At 44.3% G+C, this 25364-nt stretch overlaps 1 protein-coding gene and 2 long non-coding RNA genes across 8 annotated transcripts in view; 1 reads left to right on the forward strand and 2 right to left on the reverse strand.

The window, feature by feature from the left end:
• LOC134761048 (uncharacterized) overlaps nt 1-11707 on the reverse strand; it is a 34519-nt gene extending 22812 nt beyond the window's left edge. Inside the window, exon 1 of the long non-coding RNA XR_010139282.1 lies at nt 10850-11707. This is a non-coding gene — a long non-coding RNA (uncharacterized LOC134761048). The remainder of the gene's footprint in view (nt 1-10849) is intronic.
• Nucleotides 8206-25364, forward strand: part of SCHIP1 (schwannomin interacting protein 1) — a 138365-nt gene continuing 121206 nt past the window's right edge. The window contains exons 1-2 of one of the 6 annotated variants that reach the window (XM_054552923.2): nt 8206-8357; nt 12263-12958. In XM_054552923.2, coding sequence (XP_054408898.1) covers nt 12281-12958 — 678 coding nt within the window. In that variant the 5' untranslated portion in view covers nt 8206-8357; nt 12263-12280. Of the gene's footprint in view, nt 8358-11694; nt 11711-11917; nt 12043-12075; nt 12169-12262; nt 12959-25364 lie in introns of those variants that run through there. The other 5 variants (XM_063722310.1, XM_009239472.4, XM_054552924.2 and 2 more) reach the window with 5 other exon arrangements.
• LOC103890289 (uncharacterized) lies at nt 13172-16580 on the reverse strand. Its single transcript, XR_654629.4, has 3 exons — nt 16407-16580; nt 16138-16332; nt 13172-13563 (listed from the first exon to the last, which is right to left on the reverse strand). It is a non-coding gene; the product is annotated as an uncharacterized LOC103890289 (long non-coding RNA).

Here is a 25364-nt window from a genome sequence, read left to right on the forward strand (position 1 = left end):
CAACCTACAGAACTGTGAGCCAAATAAACCTCTTTTCTTTACAGCGGTGCAAGAATGGACTAAAACACCACCAATCTTGTGATTATTGCAAAGAAACTAAAAAATACAAATAGATACAAAGGTAAGAAATCATTTGCAATCTTACCATCCATAATTAACTTCTGTTAACATTCCACTACATTTTTTTTCTAGGCATATAACCATTTAATTTTTTTAATGTGATCATGTTGTATGTATAATATTATACCCTCTTTTATTCACTGTATTAGTCTGTTCTTGTATTGCTATAAAGAAATACCTGAGACTGGGTAATTTATAAGAAAAGAGGTTTAATTGGCTCACAGTTCTGCAGGCTGTACAGGAAGCATGACAGCATCTGCTTCTGGGGAGGCTTCAGGGAGCTTTTACTTATGACAGAAGGTAAAGTGGGAGTGAGGTGTCTCGCATGGTGGAAGCAGGAGCAAGAGGGAGCAGGGTGGGGGGAAGTGCTGCACACCTTTAAACAACCAGCTCTCTCAAGAACTCACTATTACGAGAACAGCACCAAGGGGATGGTGCTAATCCATTCCTGAGATATCCACCCCCATGATCCAACCACCTCTCAGCAGGCCTCACCTCAAAGCTGGAGACTATAATTCAACATGAGATTTGGTAGGGATGCAGATCCAAACCATATCATTTCACTTAATGTTATAATTTTCAAAAGCATCTTATTTGACTGCATTTATTCCCCAGAATTAACGTGTCACAATGTATGTAAACATCTATTTTTTGACATTTGAGGTTGAAGCTAATTTTTCACTATGGTAAATGCCACAATGAGCCTCTTCGTGCATAAATCTAGATCCTCATTTCTGTGTCCCTAGGCTAGATTATTAGAAGAGTAACTATTGGCCCTTCCCCGCTTCTGCTCCTCATCTTCCTTACAAACTCATGCTTCTTCTCCTAGTTCTATAAGTGCTAGAGTCCGTTAGGACTAGGAACTTGGCCTTGTTTTCTCACTCCATATTTGTCTCAAGATCATGTCACCCAAAACCAAGCTTTCAAATACCATCCATATGCTATGATTCCCATCTTTATATCTTCAGTCCCAGATCTCTCTGCTAAGCTCCAAACTTACATAGCTAAATATCTACTTGTCATCTCCACTTATATGTCTTATAACATCTTAGATATAGAACATCCAAAAAGGATTCACTATCTTCCCTGTTTTTTCTCCCCTACCAAAACCTCCTCCTCCTACTGCCCATTTCAGTAAAGTGACACCATCTTTCCACCAAGTTGCTTATGATACAAAATTGGAACCCATCAGTGACATTTCTCTCCCTCACCACCCCCATCTATTTAGTCACTAGATCCTGTTGATTCTACTTCCTAAATATCTTTAGTATTTCTATTTCTCTCTGTCTTCCCAATCTTCATTGAATCTACCATCATCTCCTTCCTGGACTGCTGTATGTATTTCCTAATTAGTCTCTGCACCCAGCCTTGTCCTGACCTATTCATTTCTCAGTTCTCCACCATGCAGAGAGTTTCAAAAACACCAATCTGCTTTCACAATCCTTGAGTGGTTGTTAGGATAAAGATCTTAGTTGCAACCCCTCCTCACTCTCCACCATCAGCTTACCACTGTTTCTTACTCCAGCTTAGTGATTCCTTCCCATTAGTCCTATGTGTTAAGCTTCTTCCATCCTCAAAACCTTTATTCAAGCCTTTATTCAAGACTTTATTCACCTTTCCCTCCCTCTTCAGCTGCTCAACCCATTTCCTGATACCTCCCCCAGTGCATGCACTAACCACATGCTCTCTTAGCATCATTTGAGTCTACTTTTTGGGTCCTTATTGCAAATTGTAATTTAAATTGTTGTGTATTTTTTCCCTGGAATGCCTGTTCCTCCACTAGACTTAAATCCCACTTGGAGAAAATAGCATTTGTCTCTTTTACCACTTTATCCCTCAGTGCCTGACACGTAGTAGCTGTTCAATAAGTAATGTGTTGAATTAATAACAGGTTATGGGACATAAACTTCATAAAGACGTTTAAAACATGTTATCAAATATCATTCCAGAAAGTTTGTATTAGTCAATTTATAAACCTATCAGCAGTATATGAGAGTTCCTTTGATAAATCTATCCTGCCACCTGGTATTAGAGTTTTAAATAATTTTTAAATACTCTGGTAGGCAAAATGTTACCTCATTGTTATTGAAATTTTTCTTGATTATTAGTGAATTTCAACATCTTTCACATATTGATAGCCTTTCCTATATTGTCTATGATTTTAAAATTCATGACATACTGCTTTTATTGACCCATTCTGTTGGGATATTTTGGAAGTTTATTTAATTATCTTTATACTTACAAAACAATGCCAAATCTACTTAGCTTCATCTGAAGGCTTGCACAAATTTGAATAAATGAACTTGCTCCTAAAAGTTTGTGTTTAGTCACTGCTGATTCCCCCTTACTTTGGATGGCTGTAAGACTTCTCATGTAAACTAGGATACTTTTGAGAGTGAAGGAGGGTGCCATTAATAATTATGCCAGGACAACAAGTATAAAGCAGGACCATCCTGCCCAAGCCAAGATATACAGTCTCCCTGACTCTTTCATGTTCATGTAACTTGGAACTCTGGAAATCTGGAGCTAAGAGCTGAGGTCCAAGTGGTGATCTAGGGATGAATTGAGGATGAAACCTGCTTTTCATTCCGATTTTTAATTTGGATGCTGTATTAGTCCGTTTTCACACTGCTGACAGACATACTGGAGATGGGCAATTTACAAAAGAAAGAGGCTGGCCAGGCGCAGTGGCTTACGCCTGTAATCCCAGCACTTTGGGAGGCCGAGGCAGGTGGACACGAGGTCAGGAGATCGAGACCATCCTGGCTAACATGGTGAAACCCCGTCTCCCTAAAAATACAAAAAATTAGCCAGGCGTGGCAGCGGGCGCCTGTAGTCCCAGCTACTCAGGAGGCTGAGGCAGGAGAATGGCAAGAACCTGGGAGGTGGAGCTTGCAGTGAGCCAACATCACGCCACTGGACTCCAGCCTGGGCGACAGAGCGAGACTCCCTCTCAAAAAAAAAGAAGTTTATTGGACTTACAGTTCCACATGGCTGGGGATACCTCGCAATCATGGCAGCAGGGAAGGAGGAGCAAGTCACATCTTATGTGGATGGCAGCAGGCAAAAAGAGAGCTTGTGCAGAGAAACTCCTGTTTTTGAAACCATCAGATCTTGTGAGACCCATTCACTATCATGAGAACAGCATGGGAAAGACCTGCCCCCATGATTCAATCACCTCCCACTGGGTCCCTCCCACAACACATGGGAATTATGGAAGCTACAAGATGAGACTTGGGTGGGGATACAGAACCAAACAATATCATTCTGCCCCGGCCCCTCCCAAATCTCGTATCTTCACATTTCAAAACGAATCATGCCTTCCCAACAGTCCCCCAAAGTCTCAACTCATTTCAGCATTAATTCATAAGTCCACAGTCCAAAGTCTCATCTGAGATAAGGCAAGTCCCTTCCACCTATGAGCCTGTAAAATCAAAAGCAAGTTAGTTACTTCCTAAATACAATGGGGGTACAGGCATTGGGTAAATACAGCCATTCCAAATGGGAGACATTGGCTAAAACCAAGGGTCTACAGGCCCCATTCAAGTCTGAAAACTAGCAGGGAAGTCAAATCTTAAAGCTCCAAAATTATTTCCTTTGACTCTATGTCTCGCATCCAGGTCACACTGATCCAAGTGGTGGGTTCCCATGGTCCTGGGCAGCTCTGCTTCTGTGGCTTTGTAGGCTGCAGCCTCCCTCCCGGCTGCTTTCACGGGCTGTTGTTGAGTGTCTGTGGCTTTTCCAGGTGCACAGTGCAAGCTGTTGGTGGATCTACCATTCTGGGGTCTGGAAGATGGTGGTCCTCTTCTCACAGCTCTACTAGACAGTACCTCAGTAGGGGCTCTGTGTGGGGGCTCTGACCCCACATTTCCCTTCCACACTGCCATAGCAGAGATTCTCCATGAGGGCCCCGCCCTTGCAGCAAACTTCTGCCTGGGCATCCAGGCATTTCCATACATCTTTCAAAATTTAGGTGGAGGTTCCCAAACCCCAGTTCTTGACTTCTGTGCACTCACAGGCTCAACACCACATGGAAGCTGCCAAGGCTTGGGGCTTGCACCCTCTGAAGACACAGCCTGAGCTCTATGTTGGCCCTTTTCAGACATGGCTGGAGTGGCTGGGACATAGCGCACCAAGTCTCTAGGCTGCACACAGCACAGGGACCCTGGGCCTGGCCCACGGTTCACAAAACCACTTTTACCCCCTAGGCTTGCAGGTCTAGGACGGGAGGGGCTGCCATGAAGACCTATGACATGCCCTGGAGACACTGTCCCCATTGTCTTGGGGATTAACATTCGGCTCCTTGTTACTTATGCAAATTTCTGCAGCCAGCTTGAATTTCTCCTCAGAAAATGGGTTTTTCTATCCTACTGCATTGTCAGGCTACAAATTTTCCAAACTTTTATGGTCTGTTTCCCTTTTAAAACGTAATGCTTTTAACAGCACCTAAGTCACTTCTGGAATGCTTGGCTGCTTAACATTTCTTCTGCCAGATACCCTAAATCATCTCTCTCAAGTTCAAAGTTCCACAGATCTCTAGGGCAGGGGCAAAATGCCACCAGTCTTTTTGCTAAAACATAACAAGAGTCACCTTTGCGCCAGTTCCCAACAAGTTCCTCATCTCCATCTGAGACCACTTCAGTCAGCCTGACTTAATGTCCATATCACTATCAGCATTTTTGGCAAAGCCATTCAACAAGTCTCTAGGAAGTTCCAAACTTTTCCACATTTTCCTGTCTTCTACTGAGCCCTCCAAACTGTTCTAACCTCTGCCTGTTCCCTAGTTCCAAAGTCGCTTCCACATTTTCCAGTATCTTTTCAGCAGCACCCCACTCTACTGGTACAAATTTACTGTATTAGTCCGTTTTCATGCTGCTGATAAAGACATACCCAAGACTGGGCAATTTACAAAAGAAAGAGGTTTATTGCCCCTATAGTTCCACATGGCTGGGGAGACCTCACAATCATGGTGGAAGGTGAGGAGAAGCAAGTCACATATTGTGTGGATGCCAGTAGGCAAAAAGAGAGCTTGTGCAGAGAAACTCCCATTTTTAAAACCATCAGATCTCATGAGACCTATTCACTATCACCAGAACAGCACAGGAAAGAGCTGCCCCCATGATTCAGTCATCTCCCATCAGGTCCCTCCCACAACACATGGGACTTATGGGAGCTACAAGATGAGACTTGGGTGGGGACACAGAGCTAAACCATATCAGATGCCTTTGTGCTGCATTGTTTAGTGACTTAATGACTCAGACCTGGAACTCCCTGTCACCCCTGGTGCCACCTTCACTCATTTACCTCACCTGCCTGGCCCCTGGAGGCACCTAAGTTGCAACCCATGAAATTCTGGCAGTTTCTAAGGCTCAGACAATTTCACGCAACTCTGCTTTCATGAGGAAGCCAGTGGCCCAGAGAGCTAGTTGCAGGGATGGTCTTGCCCATAAACACAGAGCTAGTCAGAGGCAGAGCCAAGTATCCCGAAGAGTTCTCGTCTGTCCCACCAAGCTACCTCCATGCATCCTGCTGTGTAGCACTGACAATGCTATTTTCTGACGTTATAATGTTTCCAGAATTATGTCAAGACATGACCAAAACAGTTTTAAATTCCTAGAGTATCTTGTGAAAATGTTCCTCTTTGATAAGCTAAACACTTTAAAGTAGAAGGCATGTGGTTTTGGAGACATTTCATCTTATATTAGAGTCATGTATACATGAGCTTCCATGCCTATGACTTCCCTGACCCTTGCAGTTGTCTACAAACTTCCCCAGCTTTTTCTAAATGCCCTTTTGTTCAATTTATTCTCTTCAATGAAGCTCAAAAAGTAAGTTCAGAGTTACTTACAGACTTACATTTTTTTTTTCCCCAAGACAGAGTCTTGCTCTGTCGCCCAGGCTGGAATGCAGTGGCGCAATCTTGGCTCACTGCAAACTCCACCTGCTGGGTTCAAGCGATTCTCCTGCCTCAGCCTCCCAAGTAGCTGGGATTATAGGTGCCCACCACCGTGCCTGGCTAATTTTTGTATTTTTTGTAGAGACGGTGTTTCACTATGTTTGCCAGGCTGGTCTCGAACTCCTGACCTCATGATCCTCCCACCTCAGCCTCCCAAAGTGCTGGGATTACAGGCGTGAGCCACCGCGCGTGGCCCAGACTTGCATTTTTAAGAATTGCTAGCAACTTAAGGAAAGTAGAATACAGTGGCAGAAACCTTCTGGGGAAAAAAAAAAAACAAGACTTTAGTTGAATTTTTGTCATTGCCATCTAATCTGAGGAATGACTTTATCTTAAAAAGAACAGCAGGCTGCCTCTTCCAATCTTGTCAAGAGAGCACATTTCCTACCAATGGAATTCTTGCAGAGATTCTGTGTACTGTTGTGCAGATTGTACACTGCACAACTCCAGAGGGCACCATTCACATTGCCATCTATGTGAATGGTGCCAAATGGTCCCTCCTGGAGGAGACCTGTTGTATAGTTCACAATCCTGGCACTATACAGGGCACAATCTGTGCAACCACATGCTGAGGTCCTGACTGACACCCTCTGTGTGACTTTTCTCTGATAAAGACACCATCCCTCTGCTGCAGCTAGGGTTGCTTCATTTGCCAATCTACATACAGATCATTCAGGATAATCTTCATTTCAAACATACATTCACCTACTTTCTGTAAGCACTGTAGTGTTTGTCAAGCCAGGTGTCCTGGTTTCAAGTTTGGAAAATAGGTTGTTGGATATATCTTTTAAGTGCCATTTTGCCTACATTTTGCCATTTCATTTTTTTAATTAAGGAAAATGTAGAAAACAATATAATCTCGTGGTTTGCTAGAAAATAAAAACATTTAATATGTTAATTTTTTAAAGGAAATATTTTCATTAAAATATAGCTCTGTAAGTGAAAGTGAGAAGAAAATAATTTTAGGTGTACATAGAATCCATCTCCAAAGTATCTACACGTATAGACTAGTAAGTTAAGATTAACCCATTGGCTCTACAGAAATAAAAGAGAGCTACCATGCATCCAAGAAGGCCAACCTGTCTAATAGAGATAGATCTGGATTTTTAATTAGTGGAGGAACCAACTTTGTATCACCCAACAAGGAAGGTGATGAAAAGATTCGGAGACATTTTTATACTATATTTCTCATTGTTCCTAGAATGAAATCCATAGTCTTCAAGCTGGAAGTAGCTTTTTAGTTCACTCATTATTTATTCATTTAATTAATTGTTACTATTTGCCAAACACTGTGATCATGGGTCTGGGCTCCTTCATGAGGAATCTGTGGTCGTAAAGTTGGTTAGAGATAGGGCCAGAAACAAACCCCAGATGTTCTGTATCCAGGACACTTTACCCCACAGGGCTGTTAAATATCTCCTTGTAGTTATATTCAGGTGATTAAATAGGAGAACATCTGTGTATTGCATGTGACCTGCATGTAATTCATGTAATAAAGATGAAATACAAACCCTTTGCCAGCCATTTCTTTATTACTGTAAATGCCACAACTTAAGGTTCAGCATCAGGGCTAATAATATAAGAATTAGTTTGGAAATTCTGCAAATAAATATTTTCCTGTCTATTCATACTCTTTGATTCAAATATTTCAATCATGTCCTTTCTCAAATGTTGCCTTTACAGATTAAAATCCTATAAATAGCACTGACCCCTGAGGAACACGATCTTCTTACCCCTATCTTTAAGTATTAATCTAGACAGTTTCCTACTGATAACAAAATAAATACCCCAATCTCATGGTGGCTTTCTTTTTAAAGGATTTGTTTTGCAGGGGTGGGGGGTATATATAGCACATAGTTCATAACAATGTGAAATTGCATTTTTGGAAGTATCTATACTCTTCCTTTATACAATTAAATCTCCCTACTTGCTAAATATTGCTAGACGTGGTGGTTAAGGAGGTTGAGCACATGTGAGCAAAGGGGAACAGCTGTTCTTGCCAGATGCCTTCTTCACTGCACAGACATAAATACTGCCCAAGGAGCCTCTGCAGGGCAGACTGAGATCTAGTTTGAAGTAGCTGCAAGGAGACCCTTTCTGACATTTTTGCTTGGTAAATTCATTCACAGGCACCTTGACCAAAGGATACTGAGCTGAGTGACTAGGACAAGAATTCTGAATGCAAACTACTCAGGTTCAAATCCTGGCTCTGCCATCTACCTTACCAGCTTTTTGACACTCGGCAAGTTACTTAACCTCACTGTCTTCAGCCTCCTCATCTGTAAGTGGGGATAATAGTTTCTTCGTAGGAACTTCGAGGATTATATGAATTAGATATTATCGTTAATAATTCCAGCAACAAATACCTATTAAGCTCCTATTGCATTCCAATTACCGTGAATGAGGGAAATTGTCCCCCACTTCATGGAATTTAGAGTATTTTTTTCACACTAGAAGCCCTGACCCATCTAAGGGTTGGGAAGTCAAAGCAGTAAGGTGTGACCAGATTTAGTTTTACATGAATTCGAATGTGATTTTACAAAATAAGAGTTTTATGAAACTTTCTTTCCCTTGCATATATTTTTATATGAATGTTTGGCCTATGTCTTGATATAAAAGTATTTCTTATGAGTCTAGTAGAGAAGATTAGCAATTAAACAGCAACCTCAATACAGTGCATAAGATAAATGCAGTGAGTGTCATGGGCACATGCGAATGTCACCTGACCCAGTAAGGGCAGGTACAGAGAATCAGGCAAGCCTTCCCTGAGGAAGTAACATTTAAGCTGAGACTTGAAGGATGAGTAAAAATTTACCAAAAGAAGTGGGGTGGAGGAGGAGAAATAGTTCCTTTAAGAGCAGTGAGTAGACCTGGGTGGGTAGGGGAGTAGTTAATGAAGCAAGGGAGAAACTTGTTCAGATTTGCATTTTAGTAAGGCCACTCTGGCTGCATGAAGAGAATGGGCAGGAATCAGTTGGGAAACTATTTAGTAATTTCAGGACACAGCGGCCTAGACTGGGGTGGGGGCAGTGTGTATTTGAGAGGGACCTTGTACTTACGTAGAATTGACAGGACTTGTTGATTGATGGGGAAAGGTGCTGGAGCCAGAGCACGAAGGTGCTTATCCCACACCTCTGATGTCTAATTTACAAAGGTTTCAAGAGACAAATCTAAGTCTGAAAGCTCCAAGCTCCTAACTTGAAAAAATGTTCCTGTAAACAGGAAGACAGAATCTTTCAATCACTTTGCAAATCATCTCCCTATCCTGCTGGACATATCTGCAGGCTGTTGCTGGGCCTAGGAGTTGGCAGGGCTTCCTGTTCCAAAGTGGGAGAGTTCCTGGCAGGAGATGGAAGGCTGGAAACAGAAAGGAAACTGGGCTAGCCAGGCACCTTGCATGAAGAGAAAAGAAGGGAAACCTGGTACTTTCCCATCTGATCCAGAAATTACCTGTTTGGAAAATAATTTAAAAGTACAGGTAATTCAAAGACGTTTATATTTGGCTTTGAAATGCCATGCATTTTTGGCACTAGACTTACTTTGCCAAACATTTTTCTTAGGCCTTATTTTGCATTCCCTGAACATGGACCATCTGGGCAACAGGGGGATGAGCCCAGAGCTCAGAGGGAGTCTGGGTGGGTGGCTGAGGAGGTCCTAATGTTCAAAACTTGGAATGAAACCACAACTCTCTCTCATCACCCCAGGTGATCAGTACTTATGTGTCCTGCCACAGAGCAGGGAGCTTTTTGTGATCTAAACCATGCCAGGTCATATGGTGAACTGAAAAACAGCTATCTAATTCCCAGCACACCAAATGTTTCCTACTTACATCTTCCTACTCACAGGGCCACCTCCACCCCGCTGGAGTGGCAGGCAGGGCTCCACAGCAATCTCAAAATCAAACCATATTTGGAGCACAAGACAGGCTGTTTACAGATGTTACCATAAAAGACAATTTAAATAATCATCAGTACCGTTTTACAAAAGAGCTGGCCAGACCAGAAGGCCCCTTTTCCAGTTATTCCTAAGATTGCTGCTTCCAGAGGAGTTGAAAGGTTAGATTATCTTCCCTGGCTCAGGTCTACCTAGGACAGGAGAGTCGTGCCTCACAGAAATCACTTCAAAAAGGATCTCAGCACCACATCCCACTGGGGCTTAGAAGAATCCTCAGGATGGCAGCCACTCCCTACTTAGGAATCCCATGCATTCCCCTGTTCTTCCATCTGGACTGTGCCACACCAGGGAATTCATTTGGTCCAGGCTAGAATTCATTGGGAATAATTAGCAACAGGCCCAAATCTGGAAGTTCAGAGAAATTGGTTCTCTCCGATTTGTTATAAATTAAGTAATATTTTTCACAATCACCACAGAGAAAAGGGCATTTCCTAGTTTCCCAGTTCTTACAGGTCAGAACGGTTGGTTCACAGGAAATCTTAGTAGGCGCTCTGTGATGCATCTACGTTTTTCCAAGTGTTGGTATTTTTCATTTAATAGAACCTTCTTCCAAAGGAGATTAGCTGCCAGACTCAGGCAGCCCGTACGTTTTTGAAAACGCCAGCATAAGTTTGACTCAGGTACCTGAAATATCTAAGGAAGCAAAGGCAGCAGATGTGCCAGGGTCACCCTCACCTGGTATCTACCTCTTCCCCTCCTTTAAGGTCCCCTTGATTGGAGATGGCGGAGTCTCTGGTGGCTCGCCCAACCCCTTAGAACATTCGCCCCCACCCGCTTCCCCTGTCTCCTTGCCAGGCAGGAGTCCTTTCTCGCACTTACCCTCCATTCCCCATACACACACCTCGCTGAGGTCATCCTCAGCGTGCAGCCCGGAGGGGAAAGGAAACGTGAGCTAAAGCAACAGGTTCCACCCACAGCCTGAACTTGGAAGGGGATGCGGCGGCGGCGGCGGCGGCAGGGCGGCTGGAGCTGCGCGGTGGAGGGAGATGAAGCGGCGAGGAGGAAGGTGGAAGGGAAATGATGGTGCATGACCACTGAGCACACGTCACTCGGGCTCCCACATGGGCTTGTGTATGTGCGTGTGTGAGAGGAGGGAGGTCCTTCACAGGGTCACTCGGACACTTCCGCGTGGAATAGGAGGCGCCAGGCTCGTGCTGTGGGGTGCCGGGTGGCTTCGGTGGGGTAACGAGTCACGCAGAGACGGCTTGAGGCACGCCAAGAAAATACGGGTGTCGGCGTGAAAATACACCACTCTCCCCAACGCGCCGCCCTTGCTAACTGGCTGGACTTGCGCCCCTAACGCCCAGTGCCGCTTTCTTTTGGGCCTATCCTGGGCCCCTCCAACCCCATACCAGCCTGCCTCCTGCTCCAGCCTGCTGCCGCGAAAACCGGGACTGCGGACTGCGCCGCGCCCGGCAGCCTCTGGGCATGCTCGGTGGCGGGACCGGCTCAGCCGCCAGGAGGGCGCGTCCTCCCTCCTCTAGGGCGGTGACGGAGCCTCCAGCGACTTGCTGCCGCGCCCCGGCCAGGCACACCTTTTGGGGAGGCGGGAGACCACCCTGCCCGGCGCGGGCCTAGAGCGCCCCCAACCCCGAGCCTTCCGGCGGGTGGGAGGAGGGGCCGGCCAGGGAGAGGCGGAGGCGGGAGTGAGACCTCCGACTGCCAGCGGTTCCTTAGAAAGTAAAGCTCAGCTAGCGCGCGGACCCGGGCTCCCAGCCGCGGGCGGGGCGGGGCGGGGAAGGGGCGGGGAGGGGCGGGGCCGGGCCGGGGCCGGGGGTGGTCTCAGCGCCTAGAACGAGGTGCGAAATTAGTAGCCGCCCACCCCGTTCTCAGTTCCCGCCCCCAGGGAATTATAATTTCCTGGGAAAGTGTCTGGTTCTCTGAGAATCCTTGGGGCGGGGTAAAGGGGCGCGCCCGGCGCAAAATGGTTAATACAAAGTCTGCGCGCGCCGCGGGGCCCCTCGTATGAAAAGTGCGCACTGGTGGCTGGGCACCCCTTTGCTAATTTGAGGGTTAGTTACCGGCAGGAAGTCTGGTTGTGCGAGAGGAAAGGCGGGCAGGAGGGAAGCCTCAGTCTGGTGCTGGCTCCCGCCCCCAGGCCTCCTTGGGGGACGCACCTCTGACCCAGCGGGCGCAGGGTGCGGGGCACTGAGCCGGGGCATTTGCGGCGGGCGGCGGGAGGCTGGAGCAGGCTGGGCCCAGCGGCTCACTCTCTCTACCTCCTTCCCATAGGATTACCGAGAGGATGGGATGGATCTAGGCAGTGACGCCGGCAGCAGCAGCAGCAGCAGCCGCGCCAGTTCACAGTCCAACTCCACCAAAGTGACCCCTTGCTCCGAGTGCAAATCTTCATCGTCGCCGGGGGGCAGCCTGGACTTGGTGTCTGCCCTGGAGGACTATGAGGAGCCCTTCCCGGTCTACCAGAAGAAGGTGATTGATGAGTGGGCGCCGGAGGAGGACGGAGAGGAGGAGGAAGAGGAGGAGGAGCGCGACCAGCGAGGGTACCGGGATGACCGCTGTCCGGCCCGGGAACCGGGGGACGTAAGCGCCAGGACCCGCAGCGGCGGCGGCGGGAGCAGGAGCGCCACCACCGCCATGCCGCCCCCGGTGCCCAACGGCAACCTCCACCAGCACGACCCGCAGGACCTCAGGCACAATGGCAACGTGGTGGTGGCTGGCCGGCCGAGCAGTTCCCGGGCCCCCCGCCGGGCGATCCAAAAGCCCCAGCCGGCTGGGGGCCGGCGCAGTGGCCGCGGCCCGGCGGCTGGGGGGCTCTGCCTTCAGCCCCCAGACGGCGGGACGTGCGTCCCCGAAGAGCCCCCGGTGCCACCTATGGATTGGGCGGCGCTGGAGAAGCATCTGGCCGGGCTGCAGTTCCGGGAGCAGGAGGTACGGAACCAGGGCCAGGCGAGGACCAACTCCACCTCCGTAAGTTGGCCGGGGTGCGTGCCCACGCGCGCACACACGCGTACACACCCCGCGCACAGCCCGCACGCCCCCTCCCTGCGCTCCCGCCCGCCCGCGGCCCCATTCATTCTTCCTCGAGGGTGGGGGCCAGGCCGGAGAGCCTGCCGTCTGCTCCCCTGGGGATAAGGTTGCTCGGTCTGTGAGCTGTCTGGGTTTGCAGGATGGGCGGAGAGGAAGGAGGAGCAGCCAGAGGGCAGCGGAAAGTCGGGTTAGTGGAACCGGCGACTCATTTTAATGGAATTACTTATGGAGACCAGGTTGTGAGTCACTTGCCTGAAAATAAATCCGGGGAGATTCTGGCACCAAAAGTCAGTGCTTGCGGGGGATATTTCAAATCGCAATAGTAGTGGCTTTGTCAATCGTGGTGGCTCTCCTCTCGTTGCCACTAATGTCTCATCCATATATAGGCTTGTTCCTATGCACACGCACACATTCGCCTGCCCACACCACCGGTCTGGCAGCGGGGTTCGTTCCGTCTTGCGTTAAGCAGATGCTCCTGTATTTGAATGGGTTGATTTTCCTCCTCTAAGACTTTCTTTCTTTATGAAACCCGAGTTATTGTTGACCTGGGGGAACGGGGTAAATGGACCTGTCAGGATAAAGGAGGGGTTCTTCCCTCGGTCGCCTGACTCACTCCCTCTGCTGTGAATCCCTCCTTGTTTTGATAACGGAGCCACTACAGTTTTTTACCGGAGGCTACTGCCTCAATTCAGGAAAGCCAGACAGGGAGGGGTGCTGGAGTGGAAAGAGGGAGGGAGGAGAGGAGGGCTGCATCTATAAGAAGCTCCGGCAGGTTCACACTTGTCTCAACATCTTTTTTGCCCCTGAGAGAAGAGCAGATAAATGACTTAAAAGAAAACCATCATGAATGTAGTTCCCCTGTTTAGCACTGTTTTGAGATAAAGCAACAGTTGTGATTTGAAATCATTAATGATGACCCTAATTAGGGCTGAAGGGCATAGTTGAAAGGAGCTGCTTTCTGTGTGTGGCAGCTGTGTGGCAGGTGGGAAAATGCTTGCCTTGCGGGTGTAATTTTTGCGACACCAGGACCCCGGGGCTCCTGAAAATTGGGTGCATGCACTTCTGACTTCAGGGGTGAGGATGGTAACTGTGTTTCACAGAGAAATTGCCATGGTTCTATCAGAGAGCGTCCTTGGCTGACAGAGCCTGCTGGTTAGTTTCCCTTGGGAAACTAATTAATAAATTAACATACTCATTTTAATTCCAGCTGTTTAGGAGTTTACCATGGCCATTAACAGACGTGGAATCTTTCCATTACAGTCAATACTATCTCTTATACCTTGCAATAGAAAATATCCTTTTCCCACTTTGTGCTTGAGAAAAATACCTCATTAATACCTGGGCTTGAACAATGACTGGGAAATAAGCAGGAGATTAGTTTACTATTGCATGACATTTATACATTCCAGGAAAATTTAGTACTTGGGTATACATGCAAAGTTAGGGTTTGATGGTGACAATGAGCTCCATTATTCAAAAGTTGTGGAACAAATTGTTTTTGAGCACCCATGTATGTGCTGTGTGCCAGGGATGGTTCTGAGTGCTGTAGTTACACATCAGTCCACATGGGGCTGAAATTCTGGTGAGGGAAGGTAGGGATACAGACTGCCTTCCCTCCAGGAACTTAAAATTTGATGGCTTACCTAGCACCACCTCAGACCCCCACCCCCAACACATCTTCTGGTTATTGTGAAGAGTATGAATCTTTCCTTCTTGGGCAGTCTTTGAAACCAGTGGGGTATCCTCACCTAGTGAACAGTTTGCATATTTGCATATTTTGGTTTCTTTCCTTCACTTCCAGCTTTCCTGGAAATGCCCCTTCTGGTCATTTCTTCTACAAGTTACACGGAGAAATTTAGATTTCATTGTGTCAAAGCAAGGATGTATACAGAAAAAAGGGAGAAGGAGGTGGCATTTGAGGTTAATGCTGGATTTTTTCATGTTTTGGTTTGCGTTTGAACTAAAGTACTAGTCAATGTTGCTTTAGAATACTGTTTTTGAGACAGTAAGTTTCCCATGAAATCACCTTAGCATTTAAAAAAATGAAATAAAATAGAATGTATGATAGTGTATTGCAGGGAGTCATAGTACAGTTGGTAATTTTTAAAACTTTAGTTTTATATGTATGGTGGGTTGTAACATAAAATTTACTTCTCACTATGGGTTGCTGTTATAAAAGATTGAAAAGCACTGATTTAAATCCTGTTTAGTGCTGCCTGGAGTAAGTAGGGAATTTATGACCATGAGGACAGAAACTGGAGAAGAACAAAGGAGCCGTGTGGAAGAGAAGGCCTGCCTTGAAGGAACTGTTCAAATCCAATGATATTTTACTCCTCTTTAAAATGTCTTGTATGAATATATTTAAGTGGCATTAATACACACCACTAGGAATGGGGTATACAATGAAAAGGGGATAGTTTCTCTTCACCAAGTAAGCCTATTCCTACTTCAGGGCTTTTGCCCTTCTGTTACCTCTGCTTGGAAGCAAGTGTCTGGTTCCTTCTCATCATTCCAGACTCAGCTCAACTCTCACCAGCTCAGAGAAGCTGTCCCCCACCACCCTTCCTAAAGTAAAGTAACAGCACTCCACCCCAACTCAAGCACTCTTGGTGTATTGTTTTCTTAGTGCTTGTCACTATCTGACATTATCTTATTTAGTTCTCTATTTTTGGTCCCTCTGAAATGTAGGCGGGAGTGCAAGGTTCTTGCCTGTTTTTTAACTCTATAACCTATTGCCTGGAACATGCGTGGGATGGAGTAGGTTCTCAAATATTGAATGAGTGAATGAATGAATGAATGAATGAATGTTTACAACAACAATACAGCCCACACCTAATCCAACTCCCATTTTACAGTTGAGAAAATTGAAGCCCAGAGAGGTTAAGTGATTTGCCTCAGACCCAGTGAGAAACTTATGAACAGGGTTTTGTTCTTTCTTCTGACACCAGACTAGTTCCCACCCCCCTTTTTTAATGATTTTACAATAATTTGAAGTAAAAGGAAAGGAAGGAGCTCCCACCTCCCTGAAACTTAAAGGGTTTCCTGTTGACAAGTCCCTTATTGCACTTCCTTAGAATTAAGGACATAAGTAAATTGGGAAATAATCAAAACCCCCTTACTTATGAGTCTTCTTTTGCAGACAGGGTTTTGTATTTTGTTTCAATGGCATACTGTTGGGTTCTGCAGAGCAGGGTAGTGACAGAATCCATGTCTCCTCACTCCACATCCAGTGCTCTTTCCTTCCTCTCTCAGTTGTGATGATGCACGCAGAAGGATGACTGAGGTCTCAAAAATGGGATGACAATCAGCTATCCCTAATTCAGGGAAGATTGAGGGGCAAATTTAAAAACGCACAATGTTTAGGTGGAATTTAAAACCTACCACTGACCTTCACTTTGTGATGGGTTTAGAAAACTAATCTCTCTCTTGGTATCTGTGGAGGGTGATGAGCTTGGATGTTGTCAGGAACTATCTTTGATTTCAGAGCATGGAAGGGCCTGAGGAGTCCTGATGGAAACACTCTAGTGACTGGATCCTTGCTCTGTCTCAGAGGTGGGGGCTCAAGACAGACCTGCAGCACCTGGCCCAGCCCTCCACTGTGATGTCAGCACCTGGGGCAGCCATATCCCCAGTAGTTTACATTGTGCCTGGCACAAATAAATGCTTGAAACATGCAGAAAGGGTGAGGGGCTCTACCCAAAAACCGGAACTACTCCCAGAAGTGTCCCTTCCATGGGTAGCCCCTGCTCGTCTGGTGTCAATGTGCTTCTCACGGTCCTGCCCTGGGCTTGTATTCCCTCTTGTGCGTGAACACTCTTATTAAATTCAAGGGCCATAGATGGACTAAAGAAAGGTTCTGGGGTTGGTGCCTTTGATGTCAGATTAGGAGTCCTGCTTGCAGAAGTTCATGTTTCTCTTAAATTCTTCTTGCCTACTCTAACTCTGGTGCACAGGACTGGACAGTTTTCCCTCTTATGAAAGCGGGCCACAAACAGTCGGCTTTCTCTCTTCTGCTTCTCCAGGACCTTAGTGCATCACTGTCGCCCTCTTGCTCCTGTTCAAAAGGCTCTGTGGACCTGTTGCCAAGTGGGGTCGGGAGGGCCACTGCCTCAGTGTACTCTTCCTCCTAAATGGAATATAATTACACATCTTTTTCTCTGTGTTTTTCCCTGAGGCTTCCTCTCCTTCAGGGGACGTGTTCCTCCATGTCTAGCCTGTTCCCTGTCTCTGGAGACTCAGCCCATTTTGACGCTTTTCTTTAAAAATAGCTTTATTGGCCAGGCATGGTGGCTCAGGCCTGTAATCCCAGCACTTTGGGAGGCCAAGGCAGGCGAATCACCTGAGGTCAGGAGTTCAAGACCAGCCTGGCCAACATGGTGAAACTCCGTCTCTACTAAAAATACAAAAATTAGCCAGGCATGGTGGTGAGCGCCTGTAATCCCAGCTACTCGGGAGGCTGAGGCAGGAGAATCGCTTAAACCCAGGAGGCGGAGGTTGCAGTGAGCCGAGATCACGCCATTGCACTCCAGCCTGGGTTACAAGAGTGAAGCTTCGTCTCAAAAATAAAATAAAATAAAATAAAAATAGCTTTATTAAGGTATAAGTGACATACATCAACTGTACATAGTTAAAATGTACAATTTGATGAGTTTTGACATATGTATGGCATATGTATGTGTTTTGACACACCTGTGAAACCATCATGAACATCAAGATAATGAATATATTTAGCATCCCCAAAAGTATCCTTGCACTCCTTTGTAATACCACCATCTTGTCCCTAGGCAACCAACTGATCTGATTTCTATGTTATAGATTAGTTTATGTCTTCTAAAATTAACACAAGTGGAATCACACTATGTATGGATTTTTGTCAGCTTCTTTCACTCAAAAAGTGATTATTTTGAGATTCATCCATGTTATTGTATATATGAGTGGTTCATTCGAACTCTTGCTGAGTAGTGTTCCATTTTGTGGATATACCATTTTCATCTGTTGATAGACACGTGCATTGTTTCTAGGTTTTGGCTATTACAAATAAAATTGTTGTGGACACTCATGTATACACTTTATTTATTTTTGGGACGAAGTTTCGCTCTTGTCACCCAGGCTGGAGTGCAATGATGCTATCTTGGCTCACTGCCACCCCCGCCTCCTGGGTTCAAGTGATTCTCCTGCCTCAGCCTCCTGAGTAGCTGGGATTACAGGCACCCACCATCATGCCTGGCTAATTTTTGTATTTTTGTAGAGATGGGGTTTCACCATGTTGGTCAAGCTGATCTCGAACTCCTGACCTCAGGTAATCTGCCCACCTTCGCCTCCCAAAGTGCTGGGATTACAGGTGTGAGCCACTGTGCCCGGCCTGAATATACACTTTAATTTCTCTTGGGTGAATAACTAGAAATAAGAACGGCTTGATCACGTGGTAGGTGTATGTTTACCTGTGTAAGAAGCTGCCTGTCTTCCAAGGAAGTACTGTTTTACTTTGCCATCACATGATGCTTAAAGCACTGAAAGAGGTTTCCCCTTTTCCCATTGCTCTATTCCATCTGCATCCTGCTTTCCAGGACACCTCCCTTCAGGTGGCTGGGTGGCTGCTCCCTCCCTCTTAAGAGAAAACAACAACAGAGCAAGGAGATCACTTGTCACATCCAACCAGTCTTCACTCCTGTTGTTTAAAAAAGGAAAGGAATCATTTTTAAATTAGAGAAGAGCTCTAGTTGTAGACTCAACACATTTTAAGTGCAGTTTTATTATTTTTTTAGTGCCTCTGACAGGTGCATTTTCCTCATTTAATGAGAAGATAAGAACAATTTTAATTGACACGTTAATTGAAAGCAAATTCTTCTGACAAAGTTATTTCCAAAGTACTTGAAAATAATGTGTCTTTTTATTTGTTTATACTATTAGCTAGTAGCACACTTTTTAAATTACCTACATTTCTTCCTAGAATGGTACTAATTATAGGTTATTTTCAATGTATTATTCTGTAAGAATTACAGCCCAGTTACTTCTTCCCCATCAATGACACACTACTAAAGTAGCTTGAATGGCTGAGTAGTTTATTTCCTTAGTTACTTGGGCTATGTTTAAATTACACAAGTGTCTGTTTTTGTAGACTGACTTAAGATGTCTTTAGTATTCCTACAAAATATAGTAAAGTTTATAAGTTTAATAAGTTGAGTGATTCTGCAGCCTGGGGCACAGCATTGAAAACATTCTGTGTGGAATGCAGCTATCACTTATTCCTGTTAGTTAGAGAGCGTGACATGACAGTGTTAAAAATTTTTTTTCTTTTTACCGTAACTGGAAATTACTAGGGTGAAATGTACTCTGTGTTTCAACCTTTTACCTTGAAATATCTAGTACTATAATGAAAAGTTCTTTGCCTACTTTCCTATTTATGATGATTTTTGCTTAAGAGCTGCAAAGGCTGCTCTGTCTACTGGCATGTACTCTAGACTTCAAAGAAATATGGTTAGGTTTTTGTCTTTTTTTTTTTTTTTTTAAATTAGGTTGCAGGCAAACCACATGTAAACAATTCTTAAAATTTTGAAAATATACCATTAGTTCTGGGGCTATCTATGTGTATATACAATTAAGTTATTATTGGATGGAGCATTGTATTTTAGAACAGTCTTTGAAAATGTAGTTTGATTAAAATAAATCTTTGCCTACCAATTAGTTTGCACATAGTGGACCTTTAAGACATCCTCAGGAAAATTTTCAGGATGCACATCTAAAAAACAGAGGCAGATATTCTCATCACACTTGAAGAGCTTCTTGAACATCTCACCACTGGCATCACCTCACCTCCCTCCATCCCTTCCTGCTCTGCCTGCATTTCCAGTTCCAGACTCCTTGCTGGCATTCGTGACAGAAATCTCACACCTGACAAAAATCAGGCCAGTAGTTATGAAACTACTTTTTTTCAGACAGTCTCACTCCGTCGCCCAGGCTGCAGTACAGTGGCACAATCTTCACTCGCTGCAACCCCCACCTCCCAGTTTCAAGCAATTCTCATGCCTCAGCCTCCGGAGTAGCTGGTAGTACTACAGGTGCCCACCACCACGCCCAGCTAATTTTTTAGGGATGGGGTTTCTCCATGTTGGCCAGACTGGTCTCGAACTCCTGACCTCAAGTGATCCGCCTGCCTTGGCCTCCCAAGTGCTGGGATTATAGGCGTGAGCGACTACGCCCGGCCCATAACTACTTTTATCTTGAATTCTCTGTTGTCTTCTTATGGGTATGTCTCTTAACAGTCCAACTGTCTTAAGTCCCCCCTCCCCCTTAAACACATATTACACATTCCCTGAAGTGTAGACATTTTATATACAGTTGTTACCTGGTTGGGTAATGTATTTTGTGCCAGCCATTCTCTTTTTAGTTCTTTAATTTACTCAAAGTTGCTACACTATAAACTTTCTTATTAGTGCTAAAGTAGTAATTCCAGGTCCTTTCTTAAAAGCTTATCCAAATGCTGTGATATTGCATTTGCATTTTATTTATTTATTTATTTTTTGAGATGGAATCTCGCTCTGTCGGCTAGGCTGGAGTACAGTGGCGTAATCTCAGCTCACTGCAAACTCCGCCTCCTGGGTTCCAGTGATTCTCCTGCCTCAGCCTCCTGAGTAGCTGGGACTACAGGTGCCAGCCACCATGCCCGGCTAATTTTTGTATTTTTACTAGAGACAGGATTTCACTATGTTGGCCAGGCTAGTCTCGAACTCCTGACCTCAGGTGATCCGCCTGCCTCAGTCTCCCAAAGTGCTGGGATTACAGGCATGAGCCACCGCGCCCGGACTACATTTGCATTTTAAAATAGAAATTTGTTTTTATTTCTGGACCTCTGTCACTGAAGAGATGAATGGTCTTGTTTTCTTACTTTTGAAAATCGGTCCTTAGTGTTTTAATGAAAAGGGCGTTTGCAGGTGCTTTTCCTTAGTTGCTTGATGCTCCCTGTGCTCTCAGCACAAATGCACTTTCTACTGTCACTTACAGGGAGACTATTTTGCACTAAACTTTTGTAGAAATTCAAGTGTCAATTGTGAAATTAAGCATTTTCAATAGAAGGGTAATAGGATTTTAGAGATAGAAAGGGATTCTGGGAGATCATCTCATCAAATGCTATTTTCAAAGGAGGAAACTGAGGTCTATGAAGATTACACATCTTCACCCAACTTCCTCAGCCCAAGCCTGACCCAGCTTCAAGTCACCCGACTCCTAATTCCCACTTTTAATGACCTGTGCCCCACTTCAGTGCTTCAGCAGATGCCACCTTTTCAAAATTTTTTTTTTTTTTTAAAAAGAATGGGTGTTCCCCAAATTTAACTTGGAGTACAGATCCAGTTTCATAATTTAAGAGCTTCCAAAACTGGAAGTAGATTCTAATTTTCATCATTTGATAGAAAAGATTTCATTTTGTTGATTTTTTTCTTTTTTTATACCTCTGTTGTCAGAACAATTATAAAATTGCTTTCTTCCTTTTAAACTTCAGCTCATAACTGTGTGTATTTCTAGCAATAGAACAGTGCTCTCCCTGGATGATAGAAAGCTAGCGGAGAGAAGGTCTCTGTGTGGCTCACCCCACAAGTGAAGACAGATTTTGTTCTATCTAAAGAGTACCCTCCAAAAGGAGAAATAACAAAACCAAGAAAAGGCTAGTAGGAAAAGTATTTGTGGGGTTCAGAAGCAGCCCATAAAATAGTCTAGGTTAAGATGCCTGGCATAATTAGAATATGTGTGAGAACTTCTTATTCCACTTGTATACCACTTATTTGTACTTAGAATTTAAAAGGCTTGCTGATTTGTAGTGTTTTTGAGTGTTCCCTGGTGAGAGCAAGAAATAGAAAAATGAATATAAGGAAAGGGAAATACATTTGGATTTTTATTTGTGTATTTCCCCAGTTAAATTTGTAGGGCTGAACTGTCCTTAATTATTTGTTTCACATCCAGGATAGTTGTAATAATCATTCTCCTTCACTTACCAAGTCTCTCTTCAAATCTACAAGAGCTCTCCTTGTTTCTCAGATGCTCTTGCTTCTTTATGTTGTTTGTGTGTTTGTTTTGTCTTAGTTTTGGCTACTACTTCCCTTTTGTGAATAATTATCTTCCTGTCTTCTGAAAATGGAAGATAAAAAAAAATAAAATAAAAAGTAATTGTCGCCCTTTGTATATATCTGTTAAATAATTATGTCAAGCATGTTCTGTCACTGATCCTTATCACTTGTCTTTATCTGTTCTCATTTATGCATATACTTAATCTAATTTTTTCTCTCCACTGACCGATTTTTCAATATTTGCATCATTTTATGTTCTTTTCATTTTTTCCCTACTCTTGTGGTGTATTTCCCGTAACGTGTAGGTAGTTCAAAAGATGCTGTTTAGGCTAGGAAAAGCCCAGGTGGTAGGAATGATCTCAACCAGTGTTTTGTTCAGCCCCAGGTTGATAGTTTTTTAATAGGTACTTGTAAACCCATTTTTTTGCTACCTCTAACCAACATGAGGTTGTATTAAAGCCAAACTTACTGAAAGCTAAAGTTACCAACTTTCTTAGTCTGATTTTGTGTATCAGGTTTTCCAATTATTGCCACTTGTATCTGTACATTTTACTGATGCCTCTGTATCTCCACCCAAACATTTCATATTTGTGTGTAATCAAATAACCTCTTTGGCTTATCCATCATCGGCAATATCACATTAATCTTTTTTTTCTTTTTTTTTCTTCCATTTCTCAGAGTCTCTTCTTAGTATTTATGGTTCATGAAAGTGACTGGCATCTTTCTTCCTTGGGATATTAGCATAGTAGACCCAAACAAAAAGCTTCAATTTTTATGGATTCCAAGAAGCAGTGCATTAGTCTGCAGCTGATTTCTACAAATTCATCAGTTCAAGAGGGTTTTATTGCCCATGTCTGAGATGATTGATCCCTTCAAAACTCTGCCTTATAGAAATAAATGTCTTAGTTATTCACAGAGTTAGTTTTTGTTTTTGTTTTATAAAGTATTACAAAAAGCTTCTATCAAGAAAGTGTGTGGGGTTGGGCTTTTCCAGGTGCAGAGGCAGGTGATTCTCCATTTGCCACAGGTTGATGGGGCTGCTTTTCAGGATGCTTGGGAAAGGGCAAAAACCATCTCTGCAGCCTCCCAGACAGGCCCGCAGACAGCGGATGGTCTGTCCATGCCTCCCTGGGCATACCCCAGCTGATTGGGTCATGCGGTTGCCCCTCAGCAGCACACGCCCCTTGCTTCCTCCTCTGAGATCTCCCTACTGTGGTCCTCAGCCTGCCTGTTTCGCCTTTCTCTCCTGTGCAGGTTACCAATTCAAAGTCCCTAAGAAAGTGGCTCATCTAGCACAGGGTGCCTCTGGTGGCCAGGACCCCCTGCCAGGCCCACTCTTGTACTGTTTGATGTTGGAGAGATGAGGGCAGGCACTCCCTAGCCACCCAGCTGTGCCAGGGTTGGCCTGCTCACACGTGGGTTGTAGGCGTGCCTGGAACAAAACAATTGGTAAGTCCTGGCAGCTCCTAAATGAATGTAACTTGATTCTGCTTCCTTCTTGGTTTGCCATATATGGAGAGAACTTTGCTTTCTGAAAAAGTTTAAAGGGAATGAGGTAATTTCCTCATAATTCCTAAGATCTCCGGCAGTGTTGTAAATTTAGATTTGAGGTTAGAGTACTAAAAAATAAAAACAAAAGCAGAAAAGCTTCTGTGCTCTGAAATGCCAGGGTATTTTTGATGTGAAGTCCAGCAGCGTAATAGCTTTTACCTCTTTTCCCCACCTAAAGAAAGAGTAGTGTTAAACTTATTTCCAAAATAAAAGGAGTCTGAACCTCTAGGAAACTGGTACAGTATCATCTTAGAAAAGAACCTAAAGGCTAATCTACACTCATAAAAATAACATGTTTTCAAATAGTTTCAGAACCAATTCAGTCTCCTGTTTTTCTCTTCATGACACCAGTAGCTAAAAATTACCCTACTTAATGAAAATTGCAGACAATTTTTTTCTTTATGCAGTCTTACATAATTTTTGGTCCATTTTGACCTAGTCTGACATTTTATTTTGAACAACTACATCTTAAGTGCTCTTTTTTTTTTTTTTTTTTTTTTTTTGCAGCAAGATTTATTGTGAAGAGCGAAAGAACAAAGCTTCCACCATGTGGAAGGGGACCTGAGTGGGTTGCCCAGTGCTCTGTCCTTTTTGTTTCCGCTCTAAAATTGGTTCGGCAAGGAGTAGGAAAGTAGACCACTGGAATTTTATTTTTGAACACTCAAATTGTATAACCAGTAATCTGTTAGAGTTGTTATCCATCTTACAGTGACCCCATCATCTGACCCAAATAGCCTTTAAAATAAGAGCTCATTCTAGAAGAACAACTTTAGGCAGCAGTAACTTTAAAACATTTTGAATACCTGCTCTACTCTGGTATAGTGATTTAAATATTAGATTTATTTTTCTTCTGTCTCATATAGAAACTCTAAACAAAGCAGATGAACAGTTGTGTCTGTACTAACACATGACTAAGACCTCTATAGAGTTCCAGTGTGCTGAAAGCCAAATTAAAGCTCTCTTTTTAGTAAACAATCACACTGGGAATGAGAATATTAGAGCCAAGAGGGAGTCCAGAGCAAGGGTGGTAAACTCGGATGCTTCCAGAGGTCACATAGATAACCCATTGGAGGGCCCAGTGGGAGAGGACCATGGTGTCCTGGAGGGTATGTCCCAGGGGTAAAGGGGCAGCTGCTGCCACTTGCCGCCTGACTTTGTGCCATGCCAGAACATGATCTCAGTGTTCTGATGTGTCAGGAGAAGCCCAAGATCCAAGCCTGAGATGTTATGAGAACTATCTTGACTATTACATATTGGCAAACAACTTTAAACATACATATACATTTGTGAAACTAACAAATATCTGCTGTCCAGAATACTGCCCCTAGGCTACCAGTTACCCATCTTGCTCCTAATCCAACCTCCTCACTTTTCATATGAGAAAACTGAGATCCAAAGAGGCTAAATGTCTTACCTGAAATGAGGATAAGTTGGGGCAAGGTGGGACCATTTGCCAAGAGGTCTGGTGAGATTGTAGAAGTAAGGGATCTTAAGGAGGAAAACCCATGAAGGAGTGTTGTTCTTTTTTTTTGTTTAAGTTTTTTTTTTTTTTATGAAGTATTTATTGATGATTCTTGGGTGTTTCTCGGAGAGGGGGATATGGCAGGGTCATAGGATAATAGTGGAGAGAAGGTCAGGAGATAAACACATGAACAAAGGTCTCTGGTTTTCCTAGGCAGAGGTCCCGGCGGCTTTCTGCAGTGTTTGTGTCCCTGGGTACTTGAGATTAGGGAGTG

The sequence above is a fragment of the Pongo abelii genome, chromosome 2 (genome assembly GCF_028885655.2).
Source record: "Pongo abelii isolate AG06213 chromosome 2, NHGRI_mPonAbe1-v2.0_pri, whole genome shotgun sequence".
NCBI classification, from domain to species: Eukaryota; Metazoa; Chordata; class Mammalia; order Primates; family Hominidae; genus Pongo; species Pongo abelii.